Source organism: Arachis hypogaea, chromosome 12, assembly GCF_003086295.3.
Source record: "Arachis hypogaea cultivar Tifrunner chromosome 12, arahy.Tifrunner.gnm2.J5K5, whole genome shotgun sequence".
Classification (NCBI taxonomy): Eukaryota; Viridiplantae; Streptophyta; class Magnoliopsida; order Fabales; family Fabaceae; genus Arachis; species Arachis hypogaea.
Genome location: NC_092047.1, coordinates 96,983,204 through 97,000,263, shown reverse-complemented (window position 1 = coordinate 97,000,263; position 17,060 = coordinate 96,983,204). Strand labels below are relative to the sequence as shown.

General features: G+C 30.0%; 1 protein-coding gene across 1 annotated transcript; it reads right to left on the bottom strand.

The window, feature by feature from the left end:
* Positions 1-2,860: 2,860 nt before the first annotated feature.
* LOC112727789 (serine carboxypeptidase-like 11) lies at positions 2,861-8,476 on the bottom strand. Its single transcript, XM_025777689.2, has 14 exons — positions 8,244-8,476; positions 7,883-8,031; positions 6,786-6,862; positions 6,543-6,662; positions 6,333-6,435; positions 6,087-6,124; positions 5,875-5,973; positions 5,698-5,784; positions 5,416-5,568; positions 5,092-5,163; positions 4,673-4,788; positions 4,455-4,568; positions 3,839-3,884; positions 2,861-3,144 (listed from the first exon to the last, which is right to left on the bottom strand). Exons 1-14 carry the CDS (start codon positions 8,393-8,395, stop codon positions 3,061-3,063), a joined length of 1,410 nt encoding a protein of 469 aa, XP_025633474.1. The 5' UTR covers positions 8,396-8,476; the 3' UTR covers positions 2,861-3,060.
* Between the last annotated feature and the right edge of the window lie 8,584 nt (positions 8,477-17,060).

The window sequence follows — 17,060 nt, the reverse complement described above, 5'->3', positions numbered from 1 at the left end:
ACAGACACACCTATGCTCTTTTTTTTTTTCAAAAATTTTATATATATACAAAAAATTAGTCATCAAATTAATTATCATGTATATAATTATATATAAATACATGTATTTTTTACCAATTTTTTACACAAATGACTCATTTAGTAATTATTTTTTTGTTTTTTATGATATTCTCGAATCATTGGCCAAAAACTAATTTATAACGGATTGAAGCTTTATTTAAAAATTTGCATTGGTCAATAAATTACTGTATACATAAGATATAATTTGAATTCTAATTACTTAAGTAGATTAGTAAACTAATTACTAGACTAATTTAAATTGATTAATAATTAATTTTTTGTATAAACATAATATAATTTTTTTTTTGAGTTGCAGCCCAAAATAGGCTTCAAAGAGCCATCCCTAACCCTAGAACCACAAAAGGTCCAGAGGCCAGCGCCGCTCTCGCCTATTATATTACTACCTTGACTATAACCAAAATGCTAATGCTAATGAAGTCCCAAGAATAGAGTAAATTTTTGTAGTAGTCTTTGAGATTCACACTATTACATAAATTTATCTTTAAGATTCTAATATTATTATAGTCATAGCTGTAAAAATTGAATCAAACTGATTGATTCGACTGAAAAATCAATGAACTGGATTATAAATCAGTTCAGTTCATTTTTTTCGACCGCTTAAGGATGAGAATTGGCATAAACTGGTGAGAATCGGCAAAAATTGGTCAAATTTGGTGAGAACCGGCCAAAACCGATTCAATTGGTTTGATATGGTAATTGTGCACTCTATGATGCTCTATAGCACCGCATCTCCACCTGTGATCCAGTACAGGTTACGGTCCTCCAGCGTGCTACTTGTCCACCTCTTTGCATGTGTTATTTTGGAAACTTCCAAAATGGTAGAGCCACAAACAAGGAACCTCTTGGTTGCAGTGTCTTCTAATTGCCACTCTACTACTATGCTTTTCAATGTTATGTATGACAAAGACTAATTATACAGTAAACCAATAAATTAAATAATTTTATAAATATGTAATTTAATTTTAATTTTGTATTCTCTATTTTTTGAATTAATTATATTTTTAATTATGTACTATTATTAATAAAAATATAAACTTTACTAAAAATTTATTAATTTGCTTTATCTATTTCAATGTTAGTGTTATGATTAAAGTTATCTGTTTGAATATTAGTATTGAAATTACTGATATTATTGATTGTTATTCTTATTGTGTCAAATTAAGATATTATTGCCAATGAGTAATAGCTCAACTGGCATAGTCTCCTCATACTTAATTAAGAGATTGCGGATTTGAGTCTCTTATCTTTGGTTAAAAAAAAATTAAGATATTATTGTAATAATATTAACTAATTTTATATCTATTTTTGTATTATTTGTCTTTAAAATTTGAGACTTTGTTGTTCTAAAAATGTTAGTGAAGATATATATTTTAAATTTTTTAATTTTTTTACTATTTTTTATTTTTTATTTACGTGAGATTGATTCATCCAATGATTTATCAATTGAATCAATAAACTCGTAAACCAGTAGTAATAAACTCGTAAACCAGTAGTATGATCGGTTTGATCACCAAGTTCAATTCTTACAACTATGATTGTAGCGATTCTCAAATCCCTTTTCGATGATAAGTCAGAAATTGCAGTGATGACATGGCACTCTATTGTCACGCTGGACGCTGCAATGACCAACTGGCCAAATTTGAATTTCAATCCAATTTGGTCTCTCCTTTTTATATAATTCTAATTCATTTTCTTTACTACTTCTTGTAGGTATTGCATAGCTTATTTAGCATTATACTTTGGTACCTTTCACATATTATAAGAAGCCCCAAACCTTTCATGTGCTTATTCTTTAGGATGGAGAAATTTTATGTGCATCTGAATCTTTGAATAAGCTGCTCCAAAGTGAAAACATGTGTAAATCCCGTCAGAAATGATCAACTCAATGAAGCTATGCTTATCATACTCATATAGGTATAATTGCTCTTAAACAAAAATCCCTCTTTAGTTATCAATCATCGACACTTCAAAAGTTAAACTGAATTTTTTTTTTTAAAGATAAGCTTTTGATAATAATAATAATAAAAAAGTTTAATTATTCTCTTGCTCCCTATAATTTCGTAAAATTTTTAATTAGGTCTCTTTATTTTTTTTTTAATTGAGTTCTTACACCAAATTTTTTTTTTAATTGAATCCTTATATTTTTTTCCTTTTATTTGAATCTCTGCACCAATTTTTTTTAATTGGATCCCTATAAACTTAAGTCAATTACTACTAAAAAAAATCTAATTTAAAAAAAATTTTAATACAAAGATCCAATTAAAAAAATAAAATATAAGAATTTAATTGAAAATTTTGCAAAGAAAAAGTTTAGGAACCAGCAACTTTTGTGTTTTCTGACCAGCACTTAACCATCAAAACAAAAGCGAGTGATCTCTCACCATTAGATGTAATCTCATACCATTAAAAATACTATTGATGGCCAATTAATAGTTACAAAATACCAAAATTACTGACCCCCTAACATTCCTCATATGCAAAACTATAAAAATTAATAGAGTAATCAAACCTAATAAAAAGTCATGGGAATGAATTAGAATTGTATAGACCAAATTGGGTCGAAAATTTGACCACGTAAGATGGCCGTTGCAGCATCCAACATGGCAATGGACTGCTATGTCGTCACTGCAATTGCTGACTCATCCCAAAGGAATCCAAGGACTATCATAGTCCGAAGTTCAATCTAAAATACCACTATAATAAAATTAAAATCTAAAGAACCAAATCGAATAACGAAATGAATCACAGGACCACTATAAGGATTTTCTCCAAAGAATACGTAGAGCAAGGAACAAAATTTTAGATCTTCGAATAAATGGCCGTGGCTTACTTAGTCCACGAAATGTTTTTCGCAAATTCGCAATTGATAAACTTAAAAACAATTTGTAGACCAATTCAAACCTATCTCAGACTAATATTTGACTAATGACTAATCAGAATTCAATGTGTAACCAAGATTTCTTGCATCTGTGTGGCTAAGCTAAAGAGGCTTATTAGATATCCACCTAACGAACATGGCAAAACCTTCGTCCGGCTTGTTCTCTGGAGCTGTATGCCCTGCACCCTGCAATTAAATAAGGTGAAAAAAATAATAATAAATTAGACAGCTTCTCAAATAATAATTAAAAAGTAAGCCTGATATTTAGATAATGTGAAAGTGTAATAACTTGAGTTTGTAATTAAAAAGTAAGCTTGATATTTATACATCAAGAATACAATCGAATCATAATGATAAAATTAATTAAATATCAAATTAAGAAAAAACATAGGAGAATACTAGATGAATGCCACATCAGCATGATACATCATCATTGTTAAATCAGAGACACATGGCAACACACTAGAGTGACATGTGATTTGCTAGAATGGACCACTCAGCAAACACTTTTTGGCAACAAGAAGTGATAAGAGCTTGGCTGCCATGTGGCAACATCTTAAGGATGTATTCACAAGAAACTGGACCCATTAGATTTAGAAAGATCGTCCAAATAATTTAGAATTCAACCAGAATGTCATATTAGAATTCATATATCGTAATACTAACTCAAGAATTAACATCATTTTCAAATACTTAGAAAAAAAATTTTCTATTTATAGGACAAAAATATAATCTAATAATAATAGACCTAGTATCAAACTAAATATATATAAATTCAATGTAAAATATATTTAGATACTATATTAATCTATAATATCCTAAATGTATTCTAAATAAATCATGAGCACTTATAAACTACAAGAGTTTAATTTGTTCTTACTCTTATAGTTGCAAATGTCATTTGATTCGAGTAAGTCCTCGTGTATCTGCATGAAAGAAAAATTTGTCATAAAGATCTGGAGGCATGCTTTCTTAAGTAGCATTTGTTTTCAGATACTGGGATTAACACTAAGGACTAGGACTTAGTATTGTGTTTGGTGACTAGAGACTGAAACTAAAATTTTAATCCTAAAATACAAAAGTTCAGTCCTTTCAATATCTCTATAAAGTGAAGACATAGAGCCTGAAATTTTTTGAGATGGAAACTAAAACTTTAATAACATTTCTTCTAAAAGATATCCTTATTTAACTTTTCAAATTCTAAATCTTTCCTTAATCTCCATATTTATCTAACGCTAAACATAATACTAAGACATAACTCAGTCTACTACATTTTACACCAAATACAATACAATACAAAGACTAATTTAGTCTCTGTTTTTCAATATCAGTCTCCTTTCCAAACGCAACTTTATAGCTAGTGTGCTTGATAAAAGCTATAAAATATTAAATTGAAGAGAAAAAAAAGGTAAACTATGATTGATATATTTTTTTGGTATTTGCTTCCTAATATTATATCTATTTCTTTCATGTTGTATAAAAGTTTCATAGCATACCCTGCAACTTGGTCATTTAAATACCATGGCCTCCAATCATCTACAATGGAGTAATTTAGAGACCTTATCCATCGTTGAGTCGACGAGAAAGGAACTACTGCATCGTGATCCCCACTGTCAAGATAACATCAATGGTGACACAAAATCAGCTATGAAAGAAAACAAAAAGCACAGTTTTCAGACAAATAGGAACCGATTTAGAATGCAGTAATCTTCACCTGTATATCAAGGAAGGGTAGCCTTTTGCACTTAGATTCGCATGAAACGGAACGCTGCTACGGATGTCAAATACATAATCGTCACTATAGCACCGGTTCCATTTCCCTATAGTTCCCTGCAGAACATTGATATACGATTTCAAGGTTAATGAAACAAGTATTGTAAAACAGTAATTAATAAAAAGTGGCGATACAAACATTGAAACAGCAATAACTAATAAAAAGGATTACACTAGTAGAAGATAATTAATTAATGGTGAAAACCCATGTGCAGTTGTCTTCATATAAAGTTAATAATTGAAAACCGTTAGATAATTTGACAAAGTTTGACTAAATTGTCATCTAATGATTTTTAAATATCTAATTGAAAACCTTAATTAATACTTTATTAGAATTTTAAACCAGAAAATAATACAAACCTCGCGAATATGCAGTGCCTTACGGACAGCAGGGTCATTTATCCATTCCGTACCAAGGAAGAAACCATAAATCTACAACAGGTAAAAAAAACAAGGTTCAGATCATATTTTGAAAACACTTTGGCCAAAATGTGTATGAAACTATCAACCATGATAAGTCTATACCAAAATTCAGCCACCAAATCAATCACTTGTATAGAATAAATATTAAAATACAAAACTACATTAAAATAATTAAACTACACACCTATTTATAGTGACTGATTTTTAATGTGCACATAATGTTTTTTATGAAATTATACAAGATATGCAAAAGAAAGTTACTTGGCAGCGCATATCCGGCACTGTGACCGGAGAACTCAAAGGTGCCTTTATCTTCTGAGCCAGAGATCTCCTGGGGTTCCGTCTTGTTCCTTTGATATTCTCATCAACACAATATATCTCCAAAATGTTGTACAACTCAATATTTTCAAGAAGCTGGAAAAGATAAGAAACAATGAAAGTTTTACCCATATGGTGAACAAATTCTGAACAAAAAAGACTAGAAAGAAGTAAATAAATAAAGATCATATAGTAAAATTAAGGGTAGTCATCATCATCACTTGCCTCATGATAGTACTGCAAGTCATTTAGACACAATTTGTTTGTAGAATCCACATTTATAATGTTGCCAAGACAAGTTTTTTTCAAGGACTGTATCCATAGATAACAAACATATTAGAATCACTGGCATTTCATTCTAGTAACCAATTTCATTGAATGCTTGAAGAAAAATATTACTACCCAGTAGAGTTCATCAGAAATAAGCCCCATTCCGTGAACATATGGGATCCGATCATTCTCTTCTAATCCTGATGTTAGTGGGTTTCCTAGTATATATCCCTGTAAAGTTTAAGAACAATTTAGGCTTCATAGTTCATAGTTCAAAGAGCAAAAATGCACTTTCTTAACTCTTGTTAGTAGTGAAAACATAGGCAGAGGAACTGTTTACAAACCTGGAGATTTATCCGGGGTTCGAGACCTCTTTCATTTCCTGTTAGTTAAGGAAATATAATATCAGTTAGTTGTGTTCCTTTGTCGATGCATACAATAACGGTAAGTTTAATTATGACTATGTATGAGTCAAACTTTGTAGAGAAGAAATAGGACCCAAATTTTGCAAAATTTGGGTGGCATGAAGATATTTGTTATTGATTCTAAAACATATGCATCATACACATTGATAATTGGTAATTCATTACCATCAGCGATCTCTTGAGTAATAGGAGGAACAGGAATGCCGGAGTACGAATCAGCTGCCATGTAGAACTTATTTGAAAGAAATTCCGGGTTTTCAGCAAGCCACTACAAAGATTAAGACACAAAAATACCATACCTTATTACTACATTATCAAAGTTATATAGCGCTGAATATGTTGGAAGTGACGTGTTCATAAGCATTGTAACTTTACCTTTCTAATAAATCGATGGGTTTGGTGAACAAACTTCCAGTCACTTCGATGGGGAAGGACATTTTTGGAGTAAGAGAATCCAGTTCCCATTGGCAAATCCACAAAAATAATGTTAGCCACCTGAGAAAAAAGAAAAACCATGAAGATAGCAGAACGAAAAACAGTTTATTACAACCACAACCTAAAATAAATAGTCTTATTACTACTAAACAAACCAAATAATTATTGAGGACGAATAGTTACCTTTGTCCATGACTGTGGCCTCGGGATGAGCTTAGGCAAGCTCCCATCAAATTCCTCAATTTTGAATTTCATTGGACCTGCAATTTCGCATTTTTTTTAGGAAAACAAATTTCACAACCTTGGCTTCCAATTTCCTGCAAAATGATTCTGCAGGGTTGAAAAGTCTATACCAAAAGTGGACTATATAACCTTTCTTTTCTGTTAACATTTCTCGGTCCGCAAGACTCGAACATGAGACCTTGCTTAAGAGGAACAAGCATTGGTGAATGGACTACAATGTGATTTTACCAAGGTTGTAAAAATGAATCGCTGAACTAGTGAAGCTGAAGGTTTAAAGACTCGACAGAAATTCAATTAGAGTTTAATCGAATATAATAAAATATATATTTATGTATAAATTATGGTGGAAACTCAAGTGTATTCGACTTTACGTGAAGTTGATACCTGAGAGCCGTTAGATGATTTAACTGATTTGACTAACGACTCTCAGGTATCAACTTCACGTGAAGGTCGACTGCACCTGAGTTTTTACCGTAAATTATATATTTTAAACCAGTTAACCGTTAAAAAATTGACTCGGTTTAACCGATTTATACTTTTTTTTCTACGATTTACTTGTAACTGGTTTTTTGTTATGAACTAACTCGGTTTGATAACCAATTTTTGACTAACCTAGTGAACCAATCGGTTCGATTCGGTTTCATAACCTTGGATTTTACTCGAAATGCAACTTAGATTCAAAATGCAGTAACATTTATGCTAAAACGAGAAAAATGAAGTCTTGTAAATGCTGTATTATACTACGATACTTTCAACCTTGTGCTTCAATTTCATACATTAGCTTGTTTTTATAAATAAAACTGGCAAGAAGTGCCATTTAACACATTGTTTTAAAGAACAGATTAAGGAAATAAAATGTGATAGAAACTCAAGTGCAGCGAAGTTGATAACTGAGAATCATTAGATAAAAATAATTTAGTCAAATCAGTCAAATCATTTAACTGTTCTTAACTATCAACTATAGGACTGCACATGAGTTTTCACCGTAAAATGTGGGTAAATTTAATCAAATGTTATGAAATAGAATTGAAGATCACCTATTTGATAAACGAGGCCGGAAAATGAAGAACAACCAGGGCCACCAGTGAGCCATAGCAAAAGAGGGTCATTCTTAGGATCATTCTCTGACTTTATAAAATAGTAGAAAACTTGCATGTCATCATCTGAATCCCCCAACCCAATATACCTGTAATAATAATAATAATAACTTTTCCTCAGATCCAAACATTGTTCGTTAAAATTGCTGCATGGAATTGGAAAAATATACTAACTAAAAGAAAATGTTGAATAATACATGTTTCTGATTGCTTTCGGATATCTTTCTACTTCATTTGTTATTCAAAAGAATGTTTAGTAAGATTTTGAGAACGACAGGTGATACGATAATAATGAACGTACCCGGTTTCAAGATGAAAGGGAAGGGGTCCATCATAACCAGGAAGGTTTTCAACTTTTGCACCAATACCTTCAATCTGAAATGGTAGAAGCTGCAAGAAAAGTGTGAGTGTGAGTGTGAATGCAAGAAGCAGCACTTGATTATTAGAAGCCATGGCTGCTACTACTTCGAGTCACTTTACTTTTTCTCTGTATTCGGTGTCTTCCATGACTTATAAAGATGAATGCATTCACGGATCCCACCTACTACCAAAGTACCGATGGCTTTATAATAAATTATTATTGTTGTTGTACAGTAAGAATATATGCAAGTAGGTTGGTCATTTTCAAATCCCCCTAATTGATAACATGACTCGTTTATTTCATGTTATTTTTAGATTGGAGCCACTCAGATAAAATGGTATTTTAAGATGTTTTTTAGTAATTAAGATTTAATATATATAATTATTAACTCATATTATTTTTATTAAAATTAAATTAGATATATTAATTTGATTAAAAAATTGATAAATTATATTTTTAATCGATTTAAATTAATATTTTTAATAAAAATAATTATATTATTATTATTATTATTATTATTATTATTATTATTATTTGAGAATTTTATATTCTATTTTTTTTTATGTGGTGGTAAAGTTTGGATTTAAAATTTTTAAAATTAGAATATATAATATGAGTATTTTAGTTATTTTCTATAATAAAATTATTGTAGTCATAAATGTTGATTAATTAAATGTTTGATTTATTAATTTTTTGATTAAATCAATTTATTTAATATAATTTTTGACAAAAATAATACGATTTAATTGATTATATGTATTAAATTTTAATTATTAAAAAATTATTTTAAACGTATTTATTTAAGTGATTTTTTTAAAGTTACTTTAAATAAAAATAATTTATAAAATATAAATAAAAGGATAAAAAATCTTTTAAAATCTCACACAAAAAATGACATTATATATGTAGGTTTCTGTTTCACTCTTTTAGTGCTCAATATTTGGTTCAAATTCCTATTTTAAATTTCTAAAATTTCAAATGGGATAAATGTTGTTTTATCATTACATTTAACATGATTAACCTATGATGCATAGGATACGATAAAATATGGGATATATTTACACACAAATTTTAAAATTTTAAAAAATTATATTGATATTTTAATATTTTATTGATATTAAAATATAAATTAATTTATAATTTTTTATTGTCTTATTTTAATTTTATAAAATATTTAAAAATATTTTAATAAATAATAATATATATTATTTTTAAATTTATTTTAAAAATATATGTTAAGAAAAAAATTAAACACGCAGATACGTGATAATATTTAAGTATGTTCAAATATATCTGAAGCAGAATTTTTTATTTTTTATTAAAATACGGTTAAATACAATAAATACACGTATCAAACAAATACCAATAAATATCGTATCTAAAATATGTCTAATACGTAGATACGATAATTCAATAAAATATTCGTAGTTCACAGTAATCAATTAAAGAAAAGAGTGAGATGAATGGCGATTCTTCTACCTCAGCAATCACAAAATTAAAGAGTAACGATAAAAAATGAAAAATAGAAAAGAAAATAATATATGATTTGTGAACAAGTGAAAACGAGAAGATAGGTAATGACTTTTATTTTTTATTTATATTTTTAGAGCGAACATTCAAATTAATTTTTAAAGAATTTAATATTTTGTTCTCAGAACAAATTTTTATCATTTAGAATTTTTTGATAATTATTTTTTGTCAGATAAATTAATTTATTTATTATTTAAAAAAAATTAATTTGTCTTATAATAATATTTTTAAAAATTCAATAATATTATAATAAAATTTTTTAAAGATTTAATTATTCAATATATATATTAAAATTTTAATTAAAAACGACAGAATAATTAATTTGTTTGACAAATAAATAAAAATTTATTAAAATCTAAAGTGTCTATATAAATTTATTAGATATCATATTTTGTGTGTGTGTGTGTTTTTTTTTTTTTTGTCATTATAAAGGTAGAATAGCTTCCACTAGTTAAATAGTGAATACCCTGTTTAGGGGTGGCAAAGCGGGCCGGTCCGCTTCAATCCGCCCTGCCCCGCCTAGACCCGCTCCCAAAACGGAGCGGACCGGCCTGCCCCGCCAACTAAAATGGGTTTAAAATGCTAGCTCGCCCCGCTTTATGACGGATTGGCGAGTCGGCGGGCTAGCCCGCTTGACTTTGTTTTTTTTTTTTTTTTTTTTTGAAAAATAAAATTCATTATAATTAACCAAAAAATAATAATTAAAAAATTAAATACAAATAAAACATAATTAAATTATAATATAATTTTTTTACTATTTTTTTTAATTTTTAACTTCAATAAAATTGTTCAAAATAATATTTGTCAATAGAATCATCTTTATTTTAAAAAATAAGTCACATAATTTAAACATATATACAAAATTATAAAATAAAATAAATAAAGTTAATAACTAAAAGAAGAATATAAACAAAAAATTAAAAAAAGTGTTTAAAAATTCTATAATTATTAATTTTATAATAGTAATCACTCTTTTATTTAATAAAAAAAAAGGAAAAAAATATCTTCGGCCCGGCGGACCGGCCCACCCCGCCAAAACCCGCCAATTTGGCGGTGCAGGTTTGGCGGGTTTTTTTAATTTGGCGGGCTCCAAATCCTAGCCCAACCCGCCTTTTTAGCGGATCGGCCCGACAGATTCGACCCGTTTTGCCACCCCTAACTGTCCCTGCTCATTGGTACCATAACACTAGGGGTGTACATGGGTCGGGTCATACCGGGTTTGGCTTAACCTAGACTCGACCCGAAATATAGATCGAGCCTAATTTTTAGATCCTAACTCGATGCTAAACCCGATGAAATCTACGCACCTTCGGGGTGGGTGAAAACTGGGTCTTTAACATGTAAAAATCACATAATCTCCACCCATTATTTCACAATTCACATAGTAAAATTCACTTAAGAAAATATAACAAGAACCAACCATTCTCTAAAATTAAAGCATAACCATAATCAATACTAATATTGTCTAATAACATCAAATATTTAAATCAATACAAATAAACAATATTATGCATTAGTCTAAAGTCTTATGCATTTTAAACATAAAACATTAACTTATAATCTTATAATGACTAATAACACAAAATATTAAGGTTTACAATATTTAAATTCCACATAAGAATAGCCATCATCCATCACTAATAACCAATGTTGCGAGAACCGGACCGATTAATGAACCGATAAAGTGACTGGTTCACTGGTTCAAAGGTTCGACCGGAGTTCAATTAGGATTCAACCGGTTTAATTAAATATTAAATAAAATTATTAAAAATTAAACATACAATGAAACATGTAACATGACCTTTTTTTTTTTTTGTTACCTTAACAATATCTGGTAAGTAAACTAAAATCTGATTTCTTCTTATTCTTTTCAAAATTAAAATAAGAAAAATCCAAACTAACGTTTAATTTCCTAAATTTAGGGTAAAAGGAGAAATTAAAGAAAGAAATCATTGTAGAATTAACAATGCTGAAATGGAAGGGAATAAAAATGAGGGCATGAGGGTGAAGATTTTATTCTGTTTCTGGGCATGTCTTTTGCAATCTTTCTGCTAGGTCTAACAAATTTGTATAAAGAAGTTGTAACACATGTATGTCCTCATATGCATATCAATGTAAAACACCATGATAAAATTAATAATACCACCACCAACTCTAATTCAGAAGTCAGAACACAACAAACAGAAAAAAAAATCAACTCACCCCAATTCAGATTCAGAACACAACAAATAGAAACAGAAACAGCAACTCAAGAATCAGATCTCAGATTTCAGTAACTCAGTAAAATTAACAAAATACAGAAACATAAATGAAGCAAACAGAGTTGAACTTTAAAATATAGAAAGTCAATCATAGAAATTAACAAAAGAAAAAACTAAAGCAGAGCTATCGACAGAGGAACCAAACTGACGTGACGGAGGAACGAAACAGGCAGCAAGGGAGGAACGGCGAGACAGACGGGATTGAGCAAACTGATCAACAATGGAGGAATCCAGCCGACCGCGCTTCGATCTGCAAGTCCACACGACGAAGACGAAGACGATGTAGAAAAGACGAGGATGGACGGCCAAAGGCAACGACGTGGAGGAGACGAGGATGGACGGCCAAGAGCTCGAAGCACCCTCTATCTGTCACTGCCGGCGGCGAGGCACCCTCTGGCTGACGAGAAGAGTTCGGCGACGGCGGAGGCGGTGACTGCTGTTGCCACTGGCTGAGAGAGAAAGGGGCTGCTGGCTGAGAGAGCGAGAGGAGTAGCACCGTAGAGGTTAGGGATTTTTGGGGTTAGGGCTGCAAGCAGTATACTATTTATATTATCCATTTTCTTTTTTTTTAATTCTAAAAACCTTTTAAAAACCGGTCGGTTCTACCGGTTTGCCAGTTTACCGCCGATTTGACCGGTTTTTATACTGGTTTTTTGTCAAGCGGTTTTGTACATCAACCGAATCGGTTAGAGGATCGGTTTCTGGTTAACCCGATCGAACCGGTCGGTCCGGTTTGATTTTCAGAACAATGCTAATAACACAAAATATTAATTATGTATGATGACTGGGCCACCGGACCGAGTTCGGGTGATCCGAGCTATGGCCCGGACCCGACCCAAAATAATAATTAGGCCTATTTTTGAGACCCTTACCCGATCATAGACCTGATGAAATCACACTAAATTAGCCCCTAAAATGTTCGGAGCCGGATCGGGTCTTCGGGCCGGACCATGTACACCCCTACATAACACACTTTTTATTATTATTATTATCCTTCAATTATTATAAACAAAATTATTTTTAGAAAATAATTTATTATTTTTTATTCCATACATGGAACAATGTGTCCATGAGTTTTTTTATTTAAATAAAACAAATTACTTATTTAATCGATTAAATATATTTTTAAAATTTTGCCGTTTTAAACATTTAATACTGTGCTCATTGTTACCATAACACACTTTTTATTATTATTAATAATTTATTATTACTAGAGTACCACCCGCGCTACGCGCGGTTATATAATTTATCTATATGGCTAATCAATCATAAAAATTGATATTAAAGAAATAAAGAAAAAGTCTAAATTTAAACACAATGATATAAGCATGTGTAATGATAAAAGTCAATCTTTCAATTTAAATATGTTAATCTATGTCGAAAAGCTTCACTTCTTTACGAATAATAAATGTCTAGTTAGTTGCATTATAATGTTACTTATTTTTTTGTTTAAATTTTTTTGAATTTCATTATTTTATTTGTTGGTGTATGATTATATTTTTCTTATCTAAACAAAGTGGAACAGAGGACAGTTAAAAATAATTTATAATATTGTTTAAATTGTGATTTCAATTTATAAAAAATGTTTGAAATATAATTTTTTATTTGTAAATTTTGTTTAATTAATTATATAATTAAATTGTAAAAATACCACTTAACAGTTAGTGTATTATAGTTATTCATTCCTTTTATACCAATCTTATTTAAAAATCAGGATAATAGTCCTACTTATATTTTGAACTACAAATATTCTATTGTACTAATATAGTATATAGTAATTAATTATTCAAAATTAACTATTCAAAATATTTTTTAATATATTTTCTATTCTTCGAGCATATTTTTTTATAAATCAATTTTATTTTGTTTTCTTAATCTATGCACAAAGGAGCTCATACATGAATATATAACACAACATAAATCATTCTATACATCTAATACATTGTCCATAAATAAATAAAGTGCTTTCATAGTCTGAAACAAATACAACAATCATCGATCAAGAAGGGAAGACATTCAAATTAAAATTTTTCATAGATAAATGATTATGGTTTTTCTCCCAAAAAAGAATCATGTTTGAAGCTTACACTCTATTAATATGGTTACCCTTCAAAAGGAAAATAAACAAAATAAAATCTGAGGCAAAATTCACATTTAACCAAACAGCTCAAACTATGATATGCTATTCTACAAAGTATTTTATTTATTTTTTTAAAAAAAAAATATTTAACTGATCTAGAATCTTATATAGCCATCCAGAGATAACAGCATATTTCATCAGATTCATCACTAAGTTGAATTAAAACTAATGCAAATTGCAATTCAATTACCAATGCCAACAGGTTGGGTCTCTCATTCATAGATCATAAGTTTCTTAAATGAAAAAATAAGTCTTAGATACTGCTTTCTAATAATATAGCAAACAGTATTGATACCTACCAATTTGATTGGAGACATTGCAAGCTCCCTGTCTCTTCAATGAGGCTACTTTTACTCCTTAAAAGCTCAATAAGATCCTCAAGAACACTAAACGCTAGTGACATAAAATTCGTATTATGAAATCTGCAAATGGAATTTGTGATATAAATATCTCTGTTAATATGAAACACCAAAATGCAAATATAAAATAGTAAAGTAAACTATATATTGATCTTCTAAGAAACATAAAAATTAGAGACCAAACAGCCAATTTATAATTTTCTTCTGCCTTTTCAAGTAGTAAACTATAGATTGATCTTCCATCTGGATATAATTAGTATCAAACAGAAAATACAAATTCTGATCCCATGAAAAAGACTACAATTGGCACTAACCTAATGGCAAAGAAAAATATGGTGGCAAATATTCAATAGAAGGCATTTTTGTATAAAGAAAAACACATGTTGTATATGGGTAAGTGCAAAAAATTTGTTTCATAAATCTATTTTATCTTTTAGTTTTTTAATTTATGAGCAAAAAATTGATCACACTAAAATAGAATATTATAAATACTTGATCACGATAAAATGAAACAGCAGAAGCATCACATAATATTTTTCAGTATCTCTTGCAAAATTGAGATGTTGAGAGAAGCTTAATGAGAAAGGAGCACAATTTTAAAAACTGGTGGCAGACTAACTCAGACTACAATAGTTGGTCATGAAGTCGCAGATCTAGATAAGCTAAACACTTAATCAGAACTTTTGGAAAAAAAACACCAAGATAGTTTTGAACATAATGCACGTAGTAATCATATCATGACTCATTTCATCCGAAAGATAAAATAAGTAAATAAACATCATTAGCCACCCAGAAATAAAATCTATCAACATAAGCATTAAGGCCAAAAGGATGAACAAAGTTTCATGTTAATAGAAGATGTTAGTATCCAAGCTAGACAAAACAACAATGCCAACATTCATTGAACATTACCTACCTAGCTTTCACTTATATTTTATTAGTATTCAAACAAAATAAAATAAAATACCTCATTGGTGAGCTGCTCAATTTCCTTCCCACCTTTGAACTAAGTCCCAAAACCTTGACATCCCACCTTAAGACACTATCAATAAGAGAAGCCTTAAGACAAACTTCAAGTAACTATCTTCTACTTACAATCACTATCATTACTAAAAGCAAAATATATCTAAATCCCCAACTGCAACATGAATGTCAACAACCCAAGCAATTTGAGATAATAATGAAAATCTTGGTTATAGTTTCAGCAAAACACATCACAGGTAAGCAAAACTGATTATAGTCTTATATTTATAAATATATATTCACCAAAAAAATTGACAGTGATATTCTCAGATGTTGATATGCAATTCTTAATTGCTAAACACAGCTAAAGATGGAGGAAATTTCAAACTTTAAAGAACAATCACATAACATATATTAATCATGCAACAGAGAACATTCTTATACTGAAAATTTTTTCACATTAAGAGAGAGCATTAAGAGAAAATAGATGAGGCAGGATCCCCTTCTACAGAAAGTTTTTCACTCAACAATTAGTAGAAGCAAGAATCATCCTTATGATAGCTTAGAAACCTTACAATTTTAAAAGATGACAATTTGTTTTTATTTTTCTATTACAAAAGCTTGAAAACAGAATTGCTGAAAAATTAATTGAGAATGCTATCATTTGTATAATAGTTAACATCTTTAAAATAACATCACTTTTATTCTTTGCTGTCCCATTTTCATTTCTCCATCAGTTTGAAATACAAAATGATGAAATTTGTATAGCTTTGTTATTTTAAATTAGTTATTAAGAAACAAAAGTGGCTACTATGAAAATATGCTTAGATTACCATGCATGTGTCAAGCTGCCATATCGGTGGCAATTAGGGGTGTTCATAAAAAAAACCAAAATGTGGTTAACCGGTTAAAAAACCATAACCACATTTTGGTTAACCAGTTTAATGAAACAATTTAAAAACCATATCCATATTTTTTAGAATTGGTTAACCAAAACCAAATTTAAAAAAACCGGTTTTTAAACCGGTTAACCAAAACCAAAACCAAATTAAAATCAAAACATAATTTCAAAACCAAATTACATACTCTTTCTCTCTCTCTCTCTTTCTCTCTCCCCCTTCCTCTCCCTTTCTCTTTCCCTCCCTCTCCCCCTTACTCTCTCTTTCTCTCTCTCTCTCCCTCCCTTGTTTCTCTCTCTTTCTCTCTCTCTCTCTCTCCTCCTATCTCTCTTTTTCCCTACTCTCCCTCCTCTCTCTCTCTCTCTCTCTCTCTCTCTCTCATTTTCTTCTTTCTCCTCCTCTACTTTTCTCTCTCCCTATCCTCTCTCTCTATCTCTCTCTCTATTCTCTATCCCCTTCTCTCTCTTCTTTTCCCCCTATTTCTCTCCCTTTTTCCTCTCTCTCCCCTTTTCTTCCCCCCTCTCTCTCTCCCTTCTCTCTCTAACTCATTTTTCTCTTTATCTCCTCTCTCCTTTCCTTCTTTCTCCTCTTCTCTCTCTCTCTCT

Excerpts from the sequence above, each read along its gene's own strand:
- LOC112727789 (XM_025777689.2), bottom strand. The coding sequence starts at position 8,395 with ATGGCTTCTAATAATCAAGTGCTGCTTCTTGCATTCACACTCACACTC. Across the intron at positions 6,125-6,332 it reads TACTCAAGAGATCGCTGATG|GAAATGAAAGAGGTCTCGAA; the intron begins GTAATGAATTAC and ends CTTAACTAACAG. Across the intron at positions 5,164-5,415 it reads TGCCGGATATGCGCTGCCAA|ATTTATGGTTTCTTCCTTGG; the intron begins GTAACTTTCTTT and ends TACCTGTTGTAG.